This window comes from Aulonocara sp. 'chitande type north' Nkhata Bay, linkage group LG7 (genome assembly GCF_057382095.1).
Source record: "Aulonocara sp. 'chitande type north' Nkhata Bay isolate Kocher_YH1m ecotype deep benthic linkage group LG7, A_spYH_male_GT1.1, whole genome shotgun sequence".
In the NCBI taxonomy this organism is placed as follows: Eukaryota; Metazoa; Chordata; class Actinopteri; order Cichliformes; family Cichlidae; genus Aulonocara; species Aulonocara sp. 'chitande type north' Nkhata Bay.
The window spans coordinates 55,195,466-55,219,529 of record NC_141350.1 but is presented as its reverse complement, the minus strand read 5'-3'; the positions used below and the strand labels follow the sequence as shown (position 1 = coordinate 55,219,529).

Here is a 24,064-nt window from a genome sequence, read left to right as displayed (position 1 = left end):
AGGAATCTATCAAGAGGCACCACAGTGTGTTTGTGAGATAGAGAGAGCATACAAGGGCATTCAGTGTTGTGTGTGCGATAGCTGTGAAAGCCTCCTTCATCGTCAGTTTTTTTTTTCCAGTCTTTTTTTTTTTTGCACTGATGTATATTTCGCTGTGCGCCGGCCTTAATTTTGATTTATAGTCCGTCCATAAATTAGAAAAATATGTTTTAGAATTCCATCCCCTGGAAAAAGCCCAGCCTGTGATGTCAGGGGATTGGGTGATATTTAAGATGTCAGAAATACATATTGGATTAGTGCGCTTTGTTCCCCCGCAAAAGCAGGTGTTTAATCATAGCTGATGGCTGGAGCGAAATGCGTTAGGACAGGCCGGGCACCAAAAAACGGGAGCCGCGTTCCCATTGCGATAAATCATACGGCCCAATGTTGTTCCACTCACACTCACATCATGCCCTCCCTCTTTTTACCCCTCCCTCCCAACATCAGTCTCGCTTTGGCACGCGCACGCTCACTAGTAGTAGAGTATCACGTGCTGCCTGGCCACGCGCTTCTCTCTCACCTTTGCACTCGCAGGGTTAAATCAACCGATCAGCAGTGTAATTGAAGCACTAGTCCATCATCTGATATGGTGACAGCAAAACAGTTATTCCCTTTTATTAATTTACATCTGATTCTTTGGGCTAATCGACACACACACACACACACATTTGTATATATATATATATATATATATATATATAGATAGATAGATAGATAGATAGATAGATAGCATGAGCACAGGTGAAGTCTCCTGTCGTCGTCCTTTCCTCAAATTCTCATGAATAATCCGGGCCCTTTTGAAACTCGTATAAATCTAAATGACATAAATGAATGCGATCAATCATTTTGGGGGGGGGCTTTAACTCGCGCCTTTCTGGAACTATAATATATTTTTTGTTGATATTAGTATCTTGATAATCCCACGAGGTCATTTGCTCACCTAATCATGGCTCCACCTCAAAGCCCCACACCATCGTCGGCACCGTCATCATCTTAAACTTGATTACCGCGCCCGGGCTGTCCAGCCATGAATCCGCGAATATATATATATATATAATTTTTTTTTTTTTCCCCGAGATTGATGAGAGGTTCGGAGCCCAGAGGGGATGCAGGGGATGGCGAAGGGAGACGTTTAGAAGAGCAAACATTTTCAAGGTCACCAAGTGAACTGGAACCGGGGGGATGCATGGAGAAAATAGTGCTTTTTGACACCAGCGCGCCGTTTGATTAAAAGGCAAAGTAATGGGTTTAAACACACGCAGCGAAAATGCCGCCAGGCTGTGTTGGCTTTTTTCCCCCGCAAATTACTTAACGGTGCAGTGATGGAAATAAGGTTGTAATGTTTGGTAATGAAAAAGAAAGCCTATATATTCTTTTTTTTTCTGCTCTTCTTGTTTTCTGACACACAAATAGATTGCCTGAGCTAATAACCGGGGCGCATTAGATTTTTTTTCTTTTTATTTCTCCAGTGTGGGAATTGGAACACATTTCTTTTTTGCACTGGTCAAAACGATGAAACATAAGACGCTTTTGTGACGGGTGAGACTAAAAGCCTGCTCAGGATTTGAGAGAGGAATTCGAAGAGAGAGGAAAAAAACTATTTAGTTGGGGGGAAAATGTCAAGCTTGCATTTGTGGGTTAAATAGGGGCCTTGAATGCCTCCTGGTGACACCGGGGATACCTGCGGAATAAAGGAATCTGCAGAGCAGAACAAAGAGGATTGCAAAACACACTGGAAGATGATTTAATGCAAGGTGCGTGGAGGAAAACAACCTCGAGCATATTAGCTTCTAGAGAGAAGTGCTAATCATGCATGGTCGCCAGTGGGAATAAGCGCCTGCAAATCAAAGCTGTATGCTTGGCTAAATATAGGCTTTATTGGACATGGAAATTCAATAATCAAACTACCTTGGAAAAGAGAGCAGAAATCCACTGAGGGGCTCAGAGGCCGCTGGATTTTTTTTCCCTGAGTCTGTCTGTCTGTCTGTCTGATGGCTGTGCTGTTTATCCTGGAAGCAGCTCTTCAATGAGTCTCTTAATTCCTCTCTAATTCCGTGTGTCAGGGCTTTGCATCCCCGCTGTCCCGCCCAATGGCCCTTTGTCGCCCCCGTTTTCAGCTCTCCCCGGCATTACTCAGCTCAATGACACACGGCAAATTGCATTTAATAAATTAGCTTAATGGATTCGACGATCGGTTAGCGGGCACAGTGTTTCCTCTGGTTAAGCAAAACATTTATATCCCACAATCTCTCCCTCTCTCTCCCTCTCTCTCATACTGTCGCTGTTACGTCACAAACAGCTCTGCGGGAGCGCGTGCTTAATTGCTCACCCTTCTCTAGGCCATGCGCAATAATTTGGCTTTGCTTGTTTTTGAGTGATCCGAATTCATTCACGACTTCGTGGCTAAGGGCTCCTACTCCTACTGAGTCTACATCCCTGACCCGCACTGACACTTGTGCGTAAAAGGTGATGCCAAATCATGCTGAATCACCATCGTCATCACTATCAGCACGACCATCATCTTCCACTCATAAAGCTATACACTGGCTGCACGCGGTTAAATGTCACAAACCCTCATTCCCCCCTCCCCGCCACAGCAATCCTTTATGGCCTCTGCATGTTTGGTTGCGCAAAACAATCTCATCGGACATTATTGATGTTACAGATGTTATAGTAATCAAATTACTGGCCTGTGAAGGGCCCCTCTGTCTTCGCGCCGTGTGATGAATTATAGTAAAGGTCATAGCCTGCTGGTGCTTTATGGAGGGTTTGTATGTTAACGCTCAGGTGATTGCCTCCAGGGTCGGCTGGCCAGCCAGGCAGGTACCTCGCACACTCACACATAAACCATCAGGTTGGAGGTTTTTGATCTCAAGAGGGAAAAAAAGTGGAGGTGGGGTCACTTTTTTGATAACACAACTTTACCTTTCCTATTTACATTTAAGTTCAGCATATGGGAAACAAACAAGTGAGATAAACAGCCCTCAGTTTTGAAAGTAAAAGAAATAAACAGGAAGTTTTGTTTATTAGAAAATATATATCTATACATTTCCAATCCCTCTGTGCTATAAATCACGGAGTTCAGTAAAAAGTGTTGTACTGGAATTCTTCATTATCCATGACTTTCCAATGAACCAGAGGAAGCTCACATTGTTGGTTTAGATATCAGATTTTTAATTCTGTAAGTGTACAAGAAGAGGAATTATAATTTTATGTGATTATTGATAGTACATCAGTATTTCTCTTGTTATTGGTGTTAATCTTTCATGCGCTATAAAAATGAAAGACCCAAAAAAAAACCCAGTGCTATAGTTATCAACCTTATTTTTCCTGCACATTTACAGTTGATTTTTTTATGTATTTATTTGTAATGGTAATAAAGACATGTTCCTTGGCTATAGCTGGTTGGTTGATATATATAAAGTTCTATTTAACACTTAACGTGTCATCCAAACACAACATTGATTTTTTTCTTATTATGACAGTAAATCAGGATGTGCAAACATTTTTAATGTACCTGTAACTGTAATAAACGTATTCATTGCACGTATAAACCTTTAAATGTTTGTAACTTATAAGATGATAATAATTTGTTATATCTTTTTAAATATGAACATTACTAAAGAAGTAGTTAAGTCATGTGAACATGTTTGTTCCCCCCGTGGATCTCATCTTACCCAGACTTTATCTTAAAATCATCTGCTTTTTAGACATCACAGTCACATTATCATCCAAGTTCATCAGCCTTTAACAAACTCAAGTTCAATGAGTTTTTTATTGTCATTCTTATATATGCTTATATATTCTATATTCTTATAAATTCATAAGAATAAAATTTAATTTCAACAGGAACATGATGTAGACACATAATGTACACAGTGGTACTCAACTGTACTTAAAAAAAGCAAACACACAGTTACTGTAATTGCAATTACCACATTACCAGCAGTGTACCGACAGTAACTGTATGGTGTTTGTTGTTCTGGCAACAAGTTGTAGAAGAATATCGGTGAGTGTGAGGAGGAGGAAGCACTTATAATAATAAACTTAAGATACTCGTCACTTTAACCTCTGCAGACTTACTCTGGGGTTATGTGGTTATAATAAAGCCAATCTTTATTTTAATTGTGTAATGTAATATTGTCAAACTACCCAACGCAGAACTCTTTCCTAAGTAATTTACTTGCTGACAATACATGAGTACAATACATTTATTAAAAGAAAACAACAGTCAGTGGTGATTAAACATGTTCAGTCTGTAGTCCAGTTTGGCTCTGTTCTTTCTTGATTTGGGGGTTTACATTTTTAAAAATTACAATATCCGGCTATTATAACATCTATATTAATAATGCCATGTAAAATGTGCACCAGGGAACCTTCAGAGCTTTGGTGAAGTTCAGGTCTGAGAAGTCAAATAGATGAAGCTGAGTGAGGAAATCTGTGATCTCCAACATCTGAGCAAGTACTACACTGTCAATTATATTTATTATTGCTTGCATCCTTTGTTTAGAAAGCTTAATAACAAAACTTTTTATCATGTCTATTTTTATTGCTAATTACACATTTTTAAAGCCTAAAGATCAAATACCTAGACACCCAACAGGTACCAGAACCAGATCCAGGCTGCTGTTGTAATATAGGTTACTGTATTGCTTTCATGCTGAAATAGTTTTGTAGATTTGTGTCTTGTGGCAACTTAATCTCAAGGATCACAGAAGATGTTTTCAGAACTGATATTAGTCAGATTTATGTTTGCTTGCTGCACAGGTCCACACTTGTTTTATTATTATTATTTTTATAATAATAATTTTAAGAAGTGGATAACACTTAGCTCAATGATCTCAAATGAGGCAACACATAGACGCATTAATGTGTACTTTATTTCTCGGAGAAGCTCGTAAATCCAGTGATTTTCTTGAATTCATTGTCCCCACAGAGGAGGTGCACTGACTGGTTTGGGCAGGGGAGGGGGTGTCTTGGCTGTCATTCTGGGCCACATTAATCCACACGCAATTAGGTGTCAGCGCGCCGCTGTTCGCAGTTTGATGATAGCCTTGGGTTGCGCACGGCGGAGAGAGCCCTAATCAGGAGAGTAAACTCCGCTATATTTCAATTTGGGAGGGCGCTCTTCCGCTCCAGGGGGGCTGTGGCACCGGTGATAAATAAAACGCCCATTTACTCCCCCACCCCCCACCCCCCGCATTCGCCCACCACAGACATCCAAACTGCGCTCGCCACCAGGCCTCGTAATCATAGTCCGCATTTGGACGGCGAACATAAATCACACAATTGGAAACGCCATGATTAGAGATGCCAAACTCAAACAAATGCAGCGTGTAACCTTGTCAGCCCGGCGAGCTGATATGAAATCATCTTCAATGAGAAATGAAACTAAATGGAACAAGTTGACACTTAAACCAAACACTGGGTCCCTCTCTGTGAACTTCAAATAGCGTTCGCGAGGCACGAAACCGAAATCCACACGATCGCGTCCAGATCACAGTTGTAATCTTAACCTAACAAGATTACCGCCGCCCTCTCGTGTAATCCCCCCGCAGTATTATGACACATCTGTTATTAGCACATGTGACAAAGGTGTCGGTCTGAGGGGGCCGGGCCTTTAAACTCCTTTCAAATGTTAACCAGCATGTTCTTGAAGCCGCTTAAATTGTTAATTGGCTGAACGAGTCCATTTATCTAATCCCTCAGTTTCCTCGCTGTCCTCAAACTCTCCAAACCGCCAGTGGATTTGGGCTCAAGTGCTGCACACGATCTCTATTCAAATATTTCCATATGACAACTGCTCACAGACCACTCCAATTAAAGGCCAGTTGCTTTCTATTTAAGCCGCCTCAAAGGATCTCCGCTGTGTGCGTGGCGCAAACAAAAGGATCTTTCCAAAGCGTTTAGCCTCCCCGCCCACCCCCCAAAAAAGTGACTCCGGTCGACCTAGATCCGCCCACTCAAAGGCCATCTCAGGGGATTAGATGCTGGATTTAGGAGAAGAATTGAGGTTGCAACACTCTCTTTCCCCCAACTATTTCTTTTCTCTTTGCGCTAAAGAGGCCCTGTCTGTGCGTGATCAGCACCGTGGAAATGAGATGCGCATTTAAATCTGAGAGCAGTGTCCGCCGCCTGTGGCCATGGGCTGCCAGGAAACCTGCCCCGCCTGGGGGTTAATTAAGCGGCCTTCAGAGCTGCAAGAGAAGGAGAGTTCAGGTTTGATTCTCTCTACATCTGTGATTCCTAGCAAATTCATCTCCCCCCCCCCCCCCCCCCCCCATTGCGTATAAAGGGAGGATTTTTAAACAGTAAATTAGCATTCAGATGAGGTGCATTACAGCGCTGGGCTGCAGAGCGGGACAGAGGAAGAGTTAAAGATGATACATTTTTATGTCCAGGGGAAGATACTGATGAGTGCTTGTGACACAGCCTGCATTCACGAGGCAAAGTTTTTGTCTTTTTTTTTTTTTTCTTGTAATCTAATCTTGTGGTTTTTCTTTTCAGTATTTAACTAAAAGAAAAAATGATGTGATTGATCACTATTTCATCTTCAGGTTCCTTGCCTTTCGCTTATTTTCTGCCACACATGCACACGTTAACATTACATACGTTGCATTCGGGTTAGAAAGGTGTGGAAACGCGGTGTCCCTCCACTCTCTTGTCTTCCTTCACACCCTGCTCTTACGATGTGTATGTTTTCTTTGTGCAGCTGCTATTCCTTCACAATGTTTGAACATTGTCACATTTCAAGCACCTACACCTTTTCCTCCTACAATGCCACACGTTTTACACTTGCCGGACCCAGCCTTTGTTTTCTCATACTCTATCCCAGCTGCAAATTTCAAGTTGGGAAACAACAAATAGCTTTGCTGGGGTGGCTCTTAATCGATCAAGATGCCAAAAAGAGTCCCTGCTCAGACAGGAGTGATTTTAGAAGAGAGTAAAGATCTGGAACATGATAAAGAGGAAGAGTTTTCAGAGCAAGAGGCTTTTTTCGCCTTTCTTGGACAGGACAATGCAGACTTTAGACAGGAGAGTGGGGAGTGAGGAGGGATGACACACAGGAAATGGTCTGGGGTATAATCCAGGCCCTGCAGTGAGGTCACTCACCTTCAGGACATGGGTCATCAGCTTAACAGGTGAGCTATAGCAGCATTGTCAGTTCAGAGTCTGTCAACTACAAAACAAGCTCATCAGCAACCATTAAGGAGAGAAATATGGATGCCAAAAAATTGTGAAATTATGAAATTGATTGGCCCTCTTGCCCAAAGATTGGTTATAGGTTAGTGATAGGTTAAGAGGCAGGGTACACTCTGGGCCACCCTGCATGACTGCCAGCGTGGTGCAACCAGAGCCAATATAAATGATGGTTACTCATGTGCCATCAAATCTGATTTTGAACTTTGCTATCCCTGATACTGGGATGTTCCAGATCCAGTAACAACAAAAAGAAGAGCTGCAACGTGTGTGGGCCCAAGATGGACAGGAAGACACTGTATTTAATTCAATTCAGTTTTTTTTATAACCCATCAAATCACGACAACAGTCACCTCCAGGTGTTTTATATTGTCAGGTGAAGAACCAGCTATAGAGAAACCCTCAACAATCAGGTGACCCACCCTGCACTGAAAAAAAGAGCATGTTAGATTTACTTAATTCAATAGTGGACATTAGTTGCACACAGATGTTTTGCTTTGGCAGAAACTTGTTTAAGTTAAAGCAACACAACTTATTCATATTTAATAAACCTGTGCATTTTGTGTTTATAAAACATGATTGAAACATGTTTAGATGAAGTAAGTTGAGCTCTTGGAATATTTTAATCCTTCACAAATTTGTCATTTTATTCCAGCACTATTCAATAACTTTTACCCCAATACTAATTGGTTACTTAAATACTACATGTTGTCTTCATATTAACATATTGTTCAACAAAGTCTAGAGTCTGGTTAACATAAAAATTGAATGGATTTGCAACAACTTCCTTCCTCCTTTCTTTACCTGGGTTGCAGGGAAATAACCCCGAAGTGATAGGTTAAGAGGCAGGGTACACCCTGGACAGCTCAACAGTCTATCACATAGAGACAAACAACCATTTCCACTTACATTCACCAGTTAACCTAACTCTAATAACTAGCAACTAACCACTCTTACTAGACTGTATCATGACATCTCAACGAGATCAAATTAAGTTGTTGAATTTCATACAGATCCTACATGATTTAATTACGTTCAAGATAGAAACACGAAATTATTTTGTACAAATTTGTAAATAAAACAACCACCCATTTTCTTTTTTTTTTTCAGTATTCCAAAAAAAAAAGTAGAGGTGGCTGCTCAACTTGAATGAGATGGATGCCTTCCTCAAACCAAGATCCAAAGTGCGCGAGCCAAAATCACGTGCGGTGTTGCAAGATTTAACATTGCTTTATTATTGACTTACTTCACTTGAACATGATATGAACAATTTAATATACCCTCTCTGCATATCATGTAGTATCTACACTATATAGTTACGCTTAACTTTAAAGCATGATGCAATTGTGTTAAATACATAAATGCTTACATAAATCCAAGAGATGGGCAATCCCTTTTTTCAGTCTGAGGGAGCACTTGGCAACAGGAGGAAGGAAAAACTCCCTTTTAACAGGAAGAAACCTCTGACAAGCTGTTCTCTGATTCATCCACTAGAGTGTGAATGTTATATAGAAAGCATGCATAGGGAAAATAAAGCGCTTGTATGAATGGGTGTCAATGAGCAGTTTGAATGCTCAGGTAGAGCAGAAAAAAAATTATTAAAAAAAAAGTGATAGTTACAGTTATCTGATAAGAGCAGCTGTTCTTTTCATGCATTTATCAAACACACTCCGTATTCATTCACAGTGCAGCTCGGAAAAAAGTAATGTAGTGAATTTAACTTCCTCGAGAAAGAATTATCAGCTGATTACCCTTTCCGTTTCCATCTTCAGTCTGAAATTGCCTTCACTATCTTATTTCCACGGGGAGGGGAGGCGTTCATTTTCTCCATCTAATGACTAGAGGTCAATACATCTTCTTCAGCCTCACATCATCTAAAGTTAACACTGATGCACAGCAATGTCAGCATGCCGGGGTTTAAGAATTCAGCGGTGCACAGTGAAACAGTTGAGCAGAGGTTTGTTTCCATATTTGCGCAGTAGTCATGCGTGAACGCATCACAAACAAGTGAGCGCGAGTCTGCGGGCCACAACACTTAAAAATGCTTCACAGCAGCTCCACAGTGTCAGTGCCACGCATGGCGGTGATTAGCTGACCATCAGCCCCCTGTAGCACTCAGTATACACAGTCTTCGGCCTAGAAGTCACTCCATTATGTGGAGTGATTCAAATGTTTGGATCCATGCAAGCAGCATCTCCATTAGACGTTTCCTGTATTTACTTGCAAAGCTTGTACAATTAAAAGAAACTGCTATCATTGTTCCCACAAAACAGATTCTGTTCATGGATATTTATGATGATTCATGAGCGGGGGGTTGACTTTGACGGTGGGAAACCATGCAGTCAGATTTTATTTTATGTTTTTTTAATGTTTTATTTCATTATTATTATTTACAATAGATTTTTTCTTTTTTTACCTTGGCGCTCATCAGTTATAAATTTATGAGTTTAAGTCAGAAGATAGTCAGAGATCACAAATTTGGCAGGTTTTATCATGGTGTATTCATAAAGTAGTTAAGTATTGGCAAAATCTATATGTTTTTTAATATGAAAGAGCGCATTTGGTAAACCTCACGATAAATGCAGGTAGGTTCAGTAAGATTTAAGAGATGCTAATACCAACAAAAATAATTTGATGCTGTTTATTTTCTCAGTTAATCAGTGAATTGTTAAGTGTAAACTCTCTACTTCCCGGAGGTGTTAGAGGCAGACAGTCCAGAATGCACATTAAGACCAATAAACAAAAGGTACAAATCCTCACTGTTCTCATCTGCGTGGTTGAAGCTCCGATTATTAGCAATAACTGCAGAAATTCACTGTGTTCTAAGGGGAAATAAACTCATGCAAACATAATGCACTGTGTAACAAGAAGAAAAACAGCAGATACGACCGCTGTCAGTAACCAAATCATGAGGAAGGGCACAGTCAATTTTCTAAATGCCACTAAATTCCTTGAATGAACATCCCATTCACTGAAAGCAGAAACAAACACACACACAGAGGCACTTCTTCTCTGATTTCCAGGCTCCGCTCTGGCTTTTATAATCATTGAGAGGAACGGAAGGCTGATGCAGATGCAAAGTGTTTGCAGGCAGAGAGCCCTGGCACTCTGCTCGCTGTGCTTTATTGTGCGCTCGCTGTCACATACAGGTCTTCATTAGGAGCGTCGAGAGACTTGGCGAGGGGGCTTTTGTGCGCGTGAATCACTGAGGTTTATGTGTCTTTTTGCACCACTAATATGCCACTATGTCAGATGGAGTCTGCTTTAGTGCAAGCCTTTATGGGGGCAAATTGGTGGCGAATAGGACAGCGGAGCACTTTAACAGCACTCACCTTCTTCTCACCCCTTTTAACTTATTAACTTATATTAACTCATTTTAACCTGTCAACTGCGCTGCGTGTGTATCCCCAAATAAATCACAGCGGTGCGTGCAAAAGAGTGTATCTCAGTGCAAAATGTGTTTACCCCTGTGTGAAGACACACACAATCAAGCCTTTTTTAAAAACACCCACCCACACACCTCCCCCACCACCTCCCCCACTACCCCCTAGTCACTACTAAAGCAGCCAATCTCCATTTTGACTGCGTGATCACTTTTTAATGCACTTGAGTGGTTTTTAAAGTGCAATAAAATGCTAATTAAAGGCTAGTGGCGGGGTTTTTTTCTCTTAAAGCCTGACCATAAATGTGTTTTCTTTTTGTGCACGCTTTCACTGTAACAAGGGGGAACTACAAGCATGAGTCAATTGTTAAAAGCACCTGCAAGACGGCCCTCGGTGAGCTGTGCTTCTTTTGAAAGAATAAGAAAATAGAAGGTGAAGAACGTCGCCTTTGAAAGAATTAGCAAGTGGCCGGGCTTTCTTTTTCATTTGAAGGGTGGGTAAACTAGAGCATAGGCCTTTAAACCTCAAGTATGTTCCACATTTTCTTTTAAGAAAATCATATTAAAATGTTCAGTTCAGATGAGAAACTGCAACTATTTTTATTGGCAGATTTCACAATGAATCTTATTCAGTTTTCTCACCCAGTTAAAACAAATTCTGTTGTATAACAATTATAAATGATGAAAACAAGCGGTTATGTACCTACATATGAGCCAATTTGAATACGAAATTCAGAAGAAAATCTGAAGCCATATTGAATTCTTGTTTCATTTTGTTGGAACGTTAGAAATTTAACAGCCAGAAAAAAAAATCATCATGTTTTTAAGAATTCAATGTTCGGCAAATTGCAGCCTGAATGATATCTGAGCAAACATCACCTGTTGAAATGTTCGCAGTATTGATAGAAATCAAACTGGATGGTCACGTGGAGATTTCTGGAGATTTTGAGAGAGAAAAAAACTCATTGTGAAAAATGGGATTCACTGTGATTTCTTTTTTCTTTTTAAAAAACAAATTGGAACGTACTCTTATTTGTCCACTTCTTTAGATACATCTGTTCAACAGCTTGTGAATGCAAACATTTACTCAGCCAAACATATGAAAGAAACCCAGTGCAGTTAGGTATTTAGGTATGATCAAGACGAGGTGCTGATCTTCAAACCGAGCTTCAGAATGAGGAAGAAAAGTGATTTAAGTAACGTTGAACATGTCGTGTTGAATTGCTGATCTACTGGGATTTTCCCAATTGCACACCAGTTCTCTGGGAGAAAGACCCTTGTTGATGTAAGAGGTCAGAAAAGAATATACAGACTGCATCAACCTGATGGGAAAGCAACAGTAGCTTAAACAGCCACTCGTTACAACCTGAACACATAGCAACTGAAGCAGAGGAGCTACAGCATCAGAAGCCCACACTGAGTGCAAGTTAGACCAGTGGTCCCCAATCCCCGGGCCATGGACCGGTACCAGTCCATGAGTTGTTTGGTGCCGGGCCACGAGAGTTGAGGCTTGGGTGTGAAATGTATGGTTTTAAGGGTTTTTATCGTTAAATATTTATCATTTTTATTGTTAACTCAGTTTCCCCAGGTCTTTTACCGTGTGTTATGAATAAATCTTCTTTTTTTGGGTACCGCTACTGGTTTTATTTTGTTGTATTTATCCGCAACACCTCAAAGGCTGGTCTGTGAACATATTGTTGGACATAAACTGGTCCATGGCAAAAGAAAAGGTTGGGGACCGCTGAGTTAGACGGTAAGCTAAGAGCATGAAACTGAAACTACAATTTGCACAGCCTCATCAAAATTGGATGATAGAAGATTGTAAAAACAGTGCCTGGTATGATGAGTGCTAATTTCTGCTGCAACGTTTGGACTGTAGGATCAGAATTTGATATAAACAGCATGAAAGCTTGCATCCATCGTGTCTTATATCAAAGGGTCAGGCTGGTGGTAGTATAACTGTGTGGGGGATATTGTCTTGGTGCACTTTGGGCCCCTTAGTACCAACTGAGCATTGCTAAAACACCCAAGCCTTCCTGAGAATTGTTGCTGACTACTCCCAGTCCTTGTCAAAACAGTGTGCCCATCCTCTGATGGGTAGGAATCTTTCAACACCGTGTAACAAAACTCAGATCATCTCAGACATGATAATGTACACAAACGGCTTCCACAGTCACCAGATCTCAATCCAACAGAGCAGCTTTGGGATACGGTAGAACAGGAGACGGCTGACCAAACTGTGGTCAAGCGGGCAGCGAATACTCTTTTTACTAAGATTAAGGCACTTTTTTTATTTTTGAAACATCTAAAAGACAAGCACAAACCGATATATGTATTCTACTTTGTATTTTATTTTCACTAAAAAAGTAAAAATATATTAGTATAGAAAATACCTGTTAACTGTTATCACACATTTCATTTATAGTGTCACTTATGAAATACCATGTAAGTACTTTTTCAGACTACATCATCATCTTTAAAAGCATATTTCAGCAAGTAACCTATCAGAAACCCTTCGCTCCTCATCTCCTCTGGACTGTAGATCGATAAATGTGGGAAACCAAAAAAGAAAGTGAAAAATCAAATCAGCAGAGCTGAATGTGTCTGTCCTCATAATGAGCCTCTGATTGAACATTTCACTGGGCAAACATGTAGTCATTAGTCTCTGTGCTCCAAGGAAGCATTTAAAAGAAACTTCAGTAGGAGAAAAAAAAAATCAAATTACAATACAGGAGTCACAGGAATAGCTGTGAAGCATCAATTTAAGCATAATCACCACAATTACTGCTCCCATGGGTCTACTGAAGTTACACTGTGATTGTTTTCAGGGAAGAAGAAGAAAGAAAATGTCTTTGCGAAGATATGACACCTATTCCTCAGATGTCACACATCTTCTCGTTGCTGTGCGGGTCTGTGTTTTAAGTGCATTCAGCTCATCAAGGGAGCATAATTTTGTGTTTCCAGAGGATTAACTGCATTAGCGTGTTGTGAAATGATCAGTTGCTGTTTATGCACTGCAGACTTTTACCAATCAGCCTGAGAAACAAATCAAATACGCGTGCATATGTGTGTGTTTCATGAGATAGTTTAAAGGGTCAGTTCAAGGAAATTATAGACATCGTTTTGTTTAAATTAACTTTTTATGGCAACTTAAATGAAATCTAAGGAAAGAATTGTGTTGTAAATACATGTGAAAAGTGAAAATATATGCTGTCTGGAAAATAACACTTCCAAAGTGAACAGCGTAGTAAAAATGGGAGTTTTTGACTGAGTTTAAGGAGATTTTCTAAATGTGTTTGCTAAAGTGAAAAGAAAACAAAAATATCATCGTCGTCCTAAATGATCTCCCATTGCCCTGAGTTGGAAACCTTTAACATATCCAGGCATCAATTTAACCACCCAGAATATTTTTTCACTTCCACAGCAGTCTAGCCCACTGGGCATAAATTAATCTGCCAGGCCTGAGCATTTTTTTAAGCTTTGTTTTGTTTGTATCCTATCAGTCTTCTGTCACCCTTAATTGTTTTTACACATCTAACAACAGCTTGTGGTAAGTCAATCTATAAAATATGGCCTTAGTGATCAAACCACATTTATGTAATCTAAATCTGAGAAAGGAGCAAATCTACTCTGCTTAAAGTTCTTAGCTTAACGTTTTTGAGGTAATGTGACTCTTCTGGGACTCCAGTAACTTTCCTTTTGTATCTCATACTAGGTCTTGGTCCAGCCCCTCAGTTCACTTCCTCGCCCCTTCTTTTAAGTCAGCTCTCTTTCACGAAGCTTGGGTAATAATTGTGGTTATAAAGCTTAGGAATGTCTGGCCATTCTTTGTGTCAGAAAGCAGAATTATTAAAGCTAAACTCATGGGCTAACAGCATTAAAGGCACAGTAGGTGATTTTTTTTTTGAGGTTATACAATAGAAACGTGGGTAAGATCAACATCACCATCCCACTTAATTGTGTTTTAAGGTTTGTGGTTACAGATCGGTTTAAGTTCCTTTTAATTCAAAGTTTAAAAATACCTCTTTAAACTATATATGACCATTTAACATTTGTACGTGTATATTTTTATCATCTCTTTCTCATTCTGCCTCTCTCCTCCCTCATTTCCACTTCATCCTCTTCCTCCACACCTCAGGCCTCATCTCCTGAATTAAAGTCAGGTCACGATATTGTGACAGTTATTTATTGACAGCAGATCAGGCACGCTATCCTCCTGTCTTAAACAACAACAGCTGGTTATGAGCTAACATTATATCATCTAATTTTAGGCTCGAGTTTCTTTCCCTCTGATAAACATTTTGATTACATTCTTCTCACATTGTATGAGTTTATTTGCTAACTGTCTTTGAAGTGGATCCATTTCAAAGAAAGTTTCACTAATAGTAGCTAACAGCAGCAAAAATAGCTACATTTTATGTTTGAAAAATTCAGGATAACCTAAACAACTCATCTCAGTATCACTGTCGATGATGATCATTGTCAATGATCATGACAATGAGTCACTTACTGACTCATCGCCTCATATCCAACTCCTTTCACAAAGTTGTATAGCCTCTTCCACAGCGAATAGACGTGGACACCAGCTGAGGTAAACAGAGGACTCAGCTCAGACTCACTACAGTACAGTATAGGGTCTACCTTACAACATAAAGCACCTTGAGGTGACTGTTGTTGTGATTGGGCCCTGTATAGTTTTAAGAGTCTCAAGAGTTGGGAGTTCGCCTTGTAATCGGAAGGTTGCCGGTTCGAGCCCCGGCTTGGACAGTCTCGGTCGTTGTGTCCTTGGGCAAGACACTTCACCCACTGGTGGTGGTCAGAGAGCCCGGTGGCGCCAGTGTCCAGCAGCCTTGCCTCTGTCAGTGCGCCCCAGGGTGGCTGTGGCTACAATGTAGCTGCCATCACCATTGTGTGAGTGTGTGTGAACGGGTGGATGACTGAGTGTGTAAAGCGCTTTGGGGTCCTTAGGGACTAGTGAAGCGCTATACAAATACAGGCCATTTACCATTTTACCATGTATTAAAAAAACTGAATAGATGAACGAGTTGTTTGTCCTACAGCAGCCACCATAGCCAGGATTATGCACTTAAATTGGGATGGGTCAGGAAACAGAACTTAGCCGACTGCCATCTGCAATCTACTGACATCTAGTGGTGAGATTTTGCACACTGTACCTTTAAGGATAATAACGGCAATAACTGAAAAATCGAAACAAAATGTGAGGTTCTTTACAAGAAGTGTCACCTTTATTTTTGACATAATGTACTTTCCTGAAACATTTTTTACTTTCAGAACTTTAAGTCTTATGTGATATTATTTGTTGTAGGCCACACGTGAGCCAAACATGGCCTGAGGGCTGGAATCAGCCAATGGGCGATCTCAATCAGCTTCTTAAAAGGAAAAAGATAAATAAATATTGGGGGAAAATATCTTAATGAATATCTCAAATCTGACTGTAGGCATTCCCCTATTCTTTTTCTAACCATTGATAATGTATTGCATTGATAACGTTAACCTGCTATAACAACAACTGAACCCTCGGAAACATGAAGCTGTTGTGCAACCCTGATTTTTTTTCCCCCATATAGATTACTCAACAAGGGTAAACGTGACACCAGAAATGTCTGAGGGACTTGGCCTGGACATTAAATAGTCTCTAATCTGCCATTACCTTGGTACAAAGTCTGTGTGAAGTCTGATCACCCATGTGAGATGAGCACAGGTAGTAGTCCGGTTAATTCACAGCAAGCGAGGGGTCACCATGTGTTTTGTAGCCTCCACGCTGTGCCCGGACAACTCCCCCACTTAAACCAAAGAATTTTCAGTAGTAAGAACATAGCTGAAGCACACCTGTCGTGTGCATCAGATGAAGAAGGCCAACAGTCTCTAATCGGATTCTCCCGACACTGTCCGGGGCTCATGTGTGCAAACCACAGATAGTTAAAGAGATGGAGACAGCTGCTGTGAAGTCCTATTTTAAAACCTCAAGATGAGTGTTTCTAGAGACAGGAAGTGACTAGCAACAGGCAGATCTTATTATGAAACCCACACTTACTAGCTATTAACTTATCAATCGCAAGCCATTAGCGAGTAAGCTAATGACTTGGATAATATACATATATTATTATGTGTGTGTGCACATTTAACTCCAATGCCTGACCAAGCGCTTAAAATGTTGCGTAAGGGATAGTTCTTCCAAACCACTTACACTACTACTCATAGTACTGGTTATGGCGTTGTTTATGATGATGATGATAATGGTGATAATAGTGACTATGATGGTAATGAAGACAGCACTGATGATGATAGCAAAGATTATGGCAATGGGTGATGTTGGTGATAATGATTGTGGTGGTGACAATAATGGTGAACAGGATGGCAATAGTGAGAATCATTGTGGTTCTAATGATGTCATTAAAAACCCATTAAAAACCAGTGGGTCATAGCTGTAGAAGTCCCAGTTACGGCTAGTATACAGTATGAATATGTTACCATCACTTTATAATACATCCGTGCTGTTAGAGCTCAGCCTTCACCCGTGGATGAGAGGGGATATGAAAAGTGTTGGATAACTATAATTCACAACATGACCTTTATTGGTTTTTGTAAGAGTGGAAGAGAGCACACCAGAAAAGATAACTGAACAGTAAAGACTTCCAAAGGGTTATAAAGCGAGAGAGCTCATGTGTTGTCTGTGAATGGCTTTTTAGGTACTGATAAATCAAATAAGTGGCAGACGATGATAAAGAAAGAGCTGCTAAGAGTACTATTTGCTTTGTTTGAGTCTGTATGAGAAGCTGACATGTTGATTAAACAAATGTAAATGTAATTTTATTGTTATGACAGAACTAAAACTCGAAATGTAGCGAAGGAATAATTTGGACTGCCACTGCCATCTTTGCTTATGCGTGCTGTATCTTTGTCTGCACTATCCGTGGCTCCTTGTCAGATGAACGAGGGGTTGATCAGACTGCACAGGCTAATGAGAAGTCGCTCTCGGTGGTAAGGTCAGACAGGCGTTTCCCGAGCCGGGCTCTTCTTTTTCTCTGCGCCATCGTTCCCTTCATCTCACTCTGCTCTGTTCAAACAGAGGCTGTGATAAGACCAAGTGAACAGGCCCATCATGTCACTGTGCTGCAGCCCAGTGAGGGGAACCGAATCAAGCTGTCACCGTGCAGGAGTGTTGAGGGAGAGGTGAAGGGGAAGAGAGGTAGCCGCCTGTTCTCCCATTCCCTCCACAGAGCCCATTATAGCAGGTGCCAACACTGGGAGACGCATGCACACACACTCTCACACTCACACACACAGTGTTGTTTCCATTACTTCAGAGCACATGGCACTGACTTACATTCATCTTCTAGAAACTTATCCAACCTTAAACCAAGTCTTCACCCTGAAAATGTAATGTTTTATGTTATGACGACTTGATTTTGTCAGCCCAAGTGAGGTTGTACAATGAAAATAAAGGTCATTCTATTCTGCTATATTACCATGTCTGCTTTAGTTTAGCTTGTTAGCATTCTTTCTTCAAAGTTATATGATTGAAATCTAGCAGGCGATGAGCTACTAGCACAGAGTAGCACAGACCCATTTTTTAATCTCAGTGTCAGCATCTTAGCCTCTGTCATGTGTTGTTTTTTTTTTCTACATTTTATTTACCCTAAAAAGTTACCTTATTTTGGTGAGAAGGTGAAATGCTAATGGTATCATTAGTAAGCTTAGCTAGCAAGTCACACTCATTAGGGAACTAGGGACTCAGTAGGGAACACGCACACACAGATATCAGATAATTAGTGATGACATACTAAAGCTTTACTCACTAAAGCTGAAGCACAAACTTTTTAAATGTCTGCAGTTCACAGCAGGTCATGTTCCCACACAATTACTATACATATGCTTTGTTTTGTTTTGTTTTTTTTGTTCCAGAATATGAATTAAAAATGCTAAAGAAAATCTTTAATGATGCTTGAAGTTGAGCATTTGAACATCTGAATCTGTTGGGATCAACGCGCTTTAGGAGCCAGCCTCAGTTGGCCAATAGATGAGCTTTGGATTTCGAGGTTGCTGGGAGGTGTAACATGATCACTAGTCTCTACTTCAGTCGCATATTGATTGATAGAAAATCCAGTGCAGTGGTGCTCTTTTCCTTAGTATTTGCTTTATGGCCACATGCTAAGGAAAATAAAGTTGCTTATTGAAAGTAAGATGATCACCACAGTTAATGTGTCTGTACAAGATTTCATAGCTATTTATCCGATATCAATCATCCTTGTGTTTACATTAACCTCTGATGATTTGACATGTGATCAGTCCAGTTACTTAAAAATGTCCATATACAACCTATTGACAGCATAATGACATTTTTCTTCACAATATCAGTTATCCTGCACCTGGCCTATATGTAGGGGCCTTCGGCTCTGCTCTAGTATCTGTGAGTCTTATATTGTTGTTATGCTGAGGTTTCCAAAGTGATTCTGTTTGCACAGCTATAAAAAGACAATAAACCAGAGCCAGCTAAGCTTCCGTTAATTAAATGCACATTATGAAGTTGAAGTCAGACAAAAGTCATCTATTCATCACCAGGATGTTAAACGAGTTATTTCCTTAGCTGGAAATAATTTTAAAAATTAAATTAATAAACGAAAGATGAATTAGTCTCTTTCTAAGGGATTATTTAAGTCAACAAGCGCTGATGTAAGGCTCTAATGTTTATTCAAACCTTTCCACCATTTGCTGCTCTCTTCTTCCGTTTATGCTCATCATCGTACGATAATACACCAACATATTAACGCCAACGTCACCTACACGATCAGGAGTTCAGCAACTAGATTTGACACCCGTTTATATTTTAGGCCGCTGAAGGTTCTTTTCTATCACACATTATGACATTATGACATGTTACCAACCAGGTATTCGTGGCTTCTGACTACAGTCGCAATACTGTGACATGGACATGGGCTATTTACTTAAAATAACCTCAGGATTTGTACTCTAGTGTTTTCAGACTGAACCTAAATCACAAAATTATAATAATATTCTTTAATATTCAATATTGTTTTGTGAAAACCAACACATATCTCTTTTTTGGGAAATATCTCAGTCAGTAAGGTAATCTGCTGACTGAGTGTATGGGGGGCAACTGGAAATTTTTCTGTGGTTCTGGGGGAGCCAGCAGGTATCCTCAAGTTCTATCCATCAGTGTTGTTTAAGAATATAATTAGATCATAAAAAATTAAGAAAGTTACTTCATTGTCAGATAATAGCGCATTAAGAGCAATATCTCTTTTGCTCTCCACATCGACTGTTAACCTGCATGCAGTCATGCCGCTAAAATTCTGCTCTAACATGTGGAGCATCTAACATGTTAAGATCCCAGTCATTTAAACTCTATTAAACCCTTTATTACAGGCTTGGCTGCTCAGTCTGTAGCCACCGCTAGCTGCTTTCTAGGCTTCAACATCAGCTAATCTGACCCTCTCGGTCATGTTGATGGTGTTAGTGATTTCTGAAGCTTTAAAAAAAACAGTTACCTGATAATTGTTTGGTTACGGTTTATTTTATTCATATGTTCCATATATTCCACATATTTCATCCTATATGCACTAATTATCAGGTATCTCTATCTGGTAAAACCACTTGCTAAGCTTGCTAGTGCTAGCTTGTTTGTTTGCACCCCACTCTCTCATCCAAATATGGTTGCTTCTGGTTCTGAAATGGTGGAGGAGCTACCTGCTCACTTTGTTACTCTGAGAAGAAAATTGTAATTTGAGCATCACCTGTGTGTTATGATGATTGTTTATTTAAAAGGTCCATATGGTTGTGAATATCTTGCCAATGGAGGCTAGTCATTAGCAAGGACAGGTACACGTTTAAAGGGTTAGGTGCTTGACTTACTGAATGAGTGGATGATTCTGTCCTCATTTAACACCTCTAGTTTACCAGCTAAGTCACTCACTATCTCAGATATAGATATCCTCATTCAGCCTCTGACGAATCCGATTTTTACACACACAATGAAATTGTAACTTAAACGAGTCTTCTTTTAGGCAGAAATCTGGGCTGATTGTGTCAGAGCCAGTCACATAGACACAATCATATAATCACCAACAAGTTGCCCAACCCACTGCTTCCTGTGGGCCTCATTTGAAAGAAAGTCTTTCTTTTTGTGTGAAAACTTGTAAAGCATGCAAGTATTTTTGGAAACCTTCTCTGTGTGGATCTGTATGATGAAATGCAAGGTGTGTGTGTCTGGCAGGCCTGACACAGTGTGTGTGTGTAATGGGAACAGCTGGCTCAGGGAATGAGTACAGAGGGAGAGGTGATGGATGCGAGTGGAGCTCCTGTGACAGATGAGCTAACAGGTGTTCACCACAGCCCTCAGAGAGACGCTATTTATGAGCCGGAAAAGACAGCCAGACGCAAAAGCACACTCCGCCACCGGCCTCCTCAGTGCTCAAACACATCACGTACATCTGCACAACTTTACTCAACAATGAGCGACACGGCAGAACTGCCTTCAGACGGCACAGAGGTTTTAGTTTGCAAGAAGCAGCTTTGCTCAACAGTCAAGTTGAAGCCTTTTCATGGCTGTACATACACAAAGTCCTCATGCATCTTGCTGCAAAAATTACCATAAAACATTTTTTATGGTGCACCTAATCTTGCACCTTACTTTTACTTTTCTCAGTTTGCAACTAAGCTACAACTAAATTTGGTGTTCTTCTCATGTTTATACTGACTCTGCTTCCACATATAATGCACTCTCTTTTAAAAGTGAATGACCTTAGCTTGTAGGAGGGCAGTGATTCAAGAGGAATCAACCTCTTTAGTTTAAAACAAGTGCAAACAAATAGGGGCTTTTGCAAACATTACCAGCCTCAGCCTGCCAATTAGAGCTCAATTTTTGTTTCAGCCACATTCTGTTAAATGACTAGACTGCATGACACAGCTTAGTTTTAATAAAGTCACATTTTTATTGTTGAGATGTAGCAGTACAGATAAAAAACACTCTTGGACATCCGAGTCTGATGTTTGGTTTTCTTGATAATGTCAGGCACTGTAACAAATGTGATTTGGTAACGTTTCAAGGCTAGAATGTAAAACTAAATCAGTGTTTGGTGTCACGGTATTCATACAGTTTTATGATTTGACATTGTGTTTGTGGGTCAAAATGCCACAGAGCATCCCCCCCTCTCGCCTGTTATTGGTGGCAAAGAAGTCGAATGAAACATCGCAGAGGCACAGACATGTTGGCACTGTGAGTGGAGCGGTGATGCAGTTCTTCCCCCCAAATGTATGTACAGATGTTGGTACATTATCATGCTTCATCAAACCATAAACAGCATGAGATTTAAGTAATTACTGCCGAGGAAAATGGCCAGTTAGTCGGATATTTTTACCATGGAGTTGTGTCTGGAAATACTTAAACACAACGACAGCAAGTTCAGTTTAATTCTAATTTATTCTAACTTCCATGAGGCTTCTAAAGATTTAAGATTTCAATTATTCTCGTGTTTGAAGATATTCTGTTTCCAAACACATAGGCCACAGAAATAAACACTGAATAGCATTTTTCAGTTGTTTACACTTCATTCTTTGTGAACACTTCTCGCTATGGTTCTTCTGCATTTTGGTGAAATCTTCAATTAAGCGTCGCCCCCGTTTATTTTTTATTACAGCGAGATGAAAAGAGGGGAGGATCCTACGCCTGGGCGAGGGCTTGTTTGAGGTCTTGGAGCAGCATGGAGGCCATGACGCTCTTTTCTGTGTTGATGGTAAGCAGCGCTCCCGAGGACTCGCTCAGTTCTAGAGACACCAAGACCAGAGCTCTGCTGCTGACTGTCTGCCCAGCAAACCTGCAGGAGAGGAGGAACACTTGGATCAGTTTCAAACAACCAAAGAAGAAACCAGGAACTGAAGTGCAAGGCTGAAAGTGGGACCTTAAAAGGCACATATGGGTCATCCTATGAGCGACTGTTTAATTCTATACCACCGATAAATAAAAATTTATATAATTTTTATGATTACTGATCTTATTTGATGACCATCTTTGAGCCTGTCCAGTGTAGAGCTGATAAAAACAGATAAACCAGGCGAATGACATTGCCCCCCATAAGTAAACAAAGATATTAAGCCAATACTGCAATTAAAAATGCAGATTCAGCTGATCGCTGACCCCAGCGCTGACATTTTTGTCTGCTTGATTAGTTTGTGTCATTTCATACCCGATAATTTTAAAGTCTTTCAAACATTAATCACACCATCTGAACATTTGTCTGCAAAAAACTGAAACAGAAACATTAGCACAGATGTCAGCAAGTATCTTTTTAAAAATGTTATTGTGATATCAGCTCATATATCTATTAATCTCTACTGTACGCACAAAAACAACAACTTTACTAACATTTTACCCCTTCAGATCCACATAAACACTGATAGATGATAAATGATAATTGCATTGTTTCCCCAAACTCATAAATCTTTGCAATGGAAGCTTCTCTAACATCTCACACCTTGTAATTACCCTAAATTAGGCAATGAGACAAAAGAGGAAAACGATGTGACAGGAAATACAGAGAGCAATGCAACAGACAGTTCATTAGGGAGGAGACACGCCCTGCAGTCAGTCAAACTCAATTTCTCCTGTTTTTATGGACTCCGAGTGTCTGTGAGTGTGTGGGAGCCCTGAGACCAGTATGGGGGACGCTCCGTCCAACCAACTCCCTGTGGGCAGTGAGGAGAATTCTCAGCCTCCCGTTTCCTTGGATACCATCCCCTGTAGACTGGGGGCATATCTGTGCACACATGGTCCCCATTGAGAGGGCTAACAAGAGGCAGACAGGGGCTGTGACCCAGTGTGACCCTCTTTGAGGGTGCCGGGCTCCCTCTCCTGCCCCCCTTTGGCCCTCTGCATCTCTGAGCCTCACGTGGCTAACTCTCAGCCATCTGCCTCCATTTAGCACTACATCGCGCAACAAAGACCCCCCGTGGCAGCCCGCTTAGGCCTGACAAACAGCCCACAAAGAGCTCCACTTAGGCCTGACTAAAGCCTGTGAAGAGCCCCCACAGGATGGCCCGTGAACAGGCGCCGTCACAGAGGGTGCGTGGTGGGAGCGACTAGCACATCCACCAATTAGCGCGCACACGTTAAAGATGGGAAGGGGGGTGGGGGGCACATGCGTACACAATGAAGCCCAGTGTGTCTGTGGTGTGTCTCTGGGGATGCTGCTAAATTACCATAAACAGAGAAGAGGGAGTTTATCAGGGAGCTCTCAGGGAGGAGAGAGAGAGTCCTCCTCAGGCTTAATTAAAATATTAGCCACTTCAGCAGGAAACAGCAGCCATTCATGAAGAGGATGAATTTCTCTCTTGCAAAAGTACCAACCTCTTTTGCCCCGCTCTTATTTCTTTAAATAATTCCGGGCATGTGTATTCATCTAGGTT

General features: G+C 40.7%; 1 protein-coding gene and 1 long non-coding RNA gene across 3 annotated transcripts in view; one reads left to right on the top strand and one right to left on the bottom strand.

Annotated features, from left to right (window-relative positions):
* LOC147326282 (uncharacterized) overlaps nucleotides 1-22,609 on the top strand; it is a 28,703-nt gene extending 6,094 nt beyond the window's left edge. Inside the window, exon 3 of the long non-coding RNA XR_015130437.1 lies at nucleotides 22,300-22,609. This is a non-coding gene — a long non-coding RNA (uncharacterized LOC147326282). The remainder of the gene's footprint in view (nucleotides 1-22,299) is intronic.
* Nucleotides 21,571-24,064, bottom strand: part of ap3b1a (adaptor related protein complex 3 subunit beta 1a) — a 60,016-nt gene continuing 57,522 nt past the window's right edge. For both annotated transcript variants that reach the window (XM_086301420.1, XM_086301419.1), the window contains exon 27: nucleotides 21,571-22,476. In XM_086301420.1, the coding sequence (XP_086157546.1) occupies nucleotides 22,323-22,476 (154 nt within the window). In that variant the 3' untranslated portion in view covers nucleotides 21,571-22,322. The remainder of the gene's footprint in view (nucleotides 22,477-24,064) is intronic.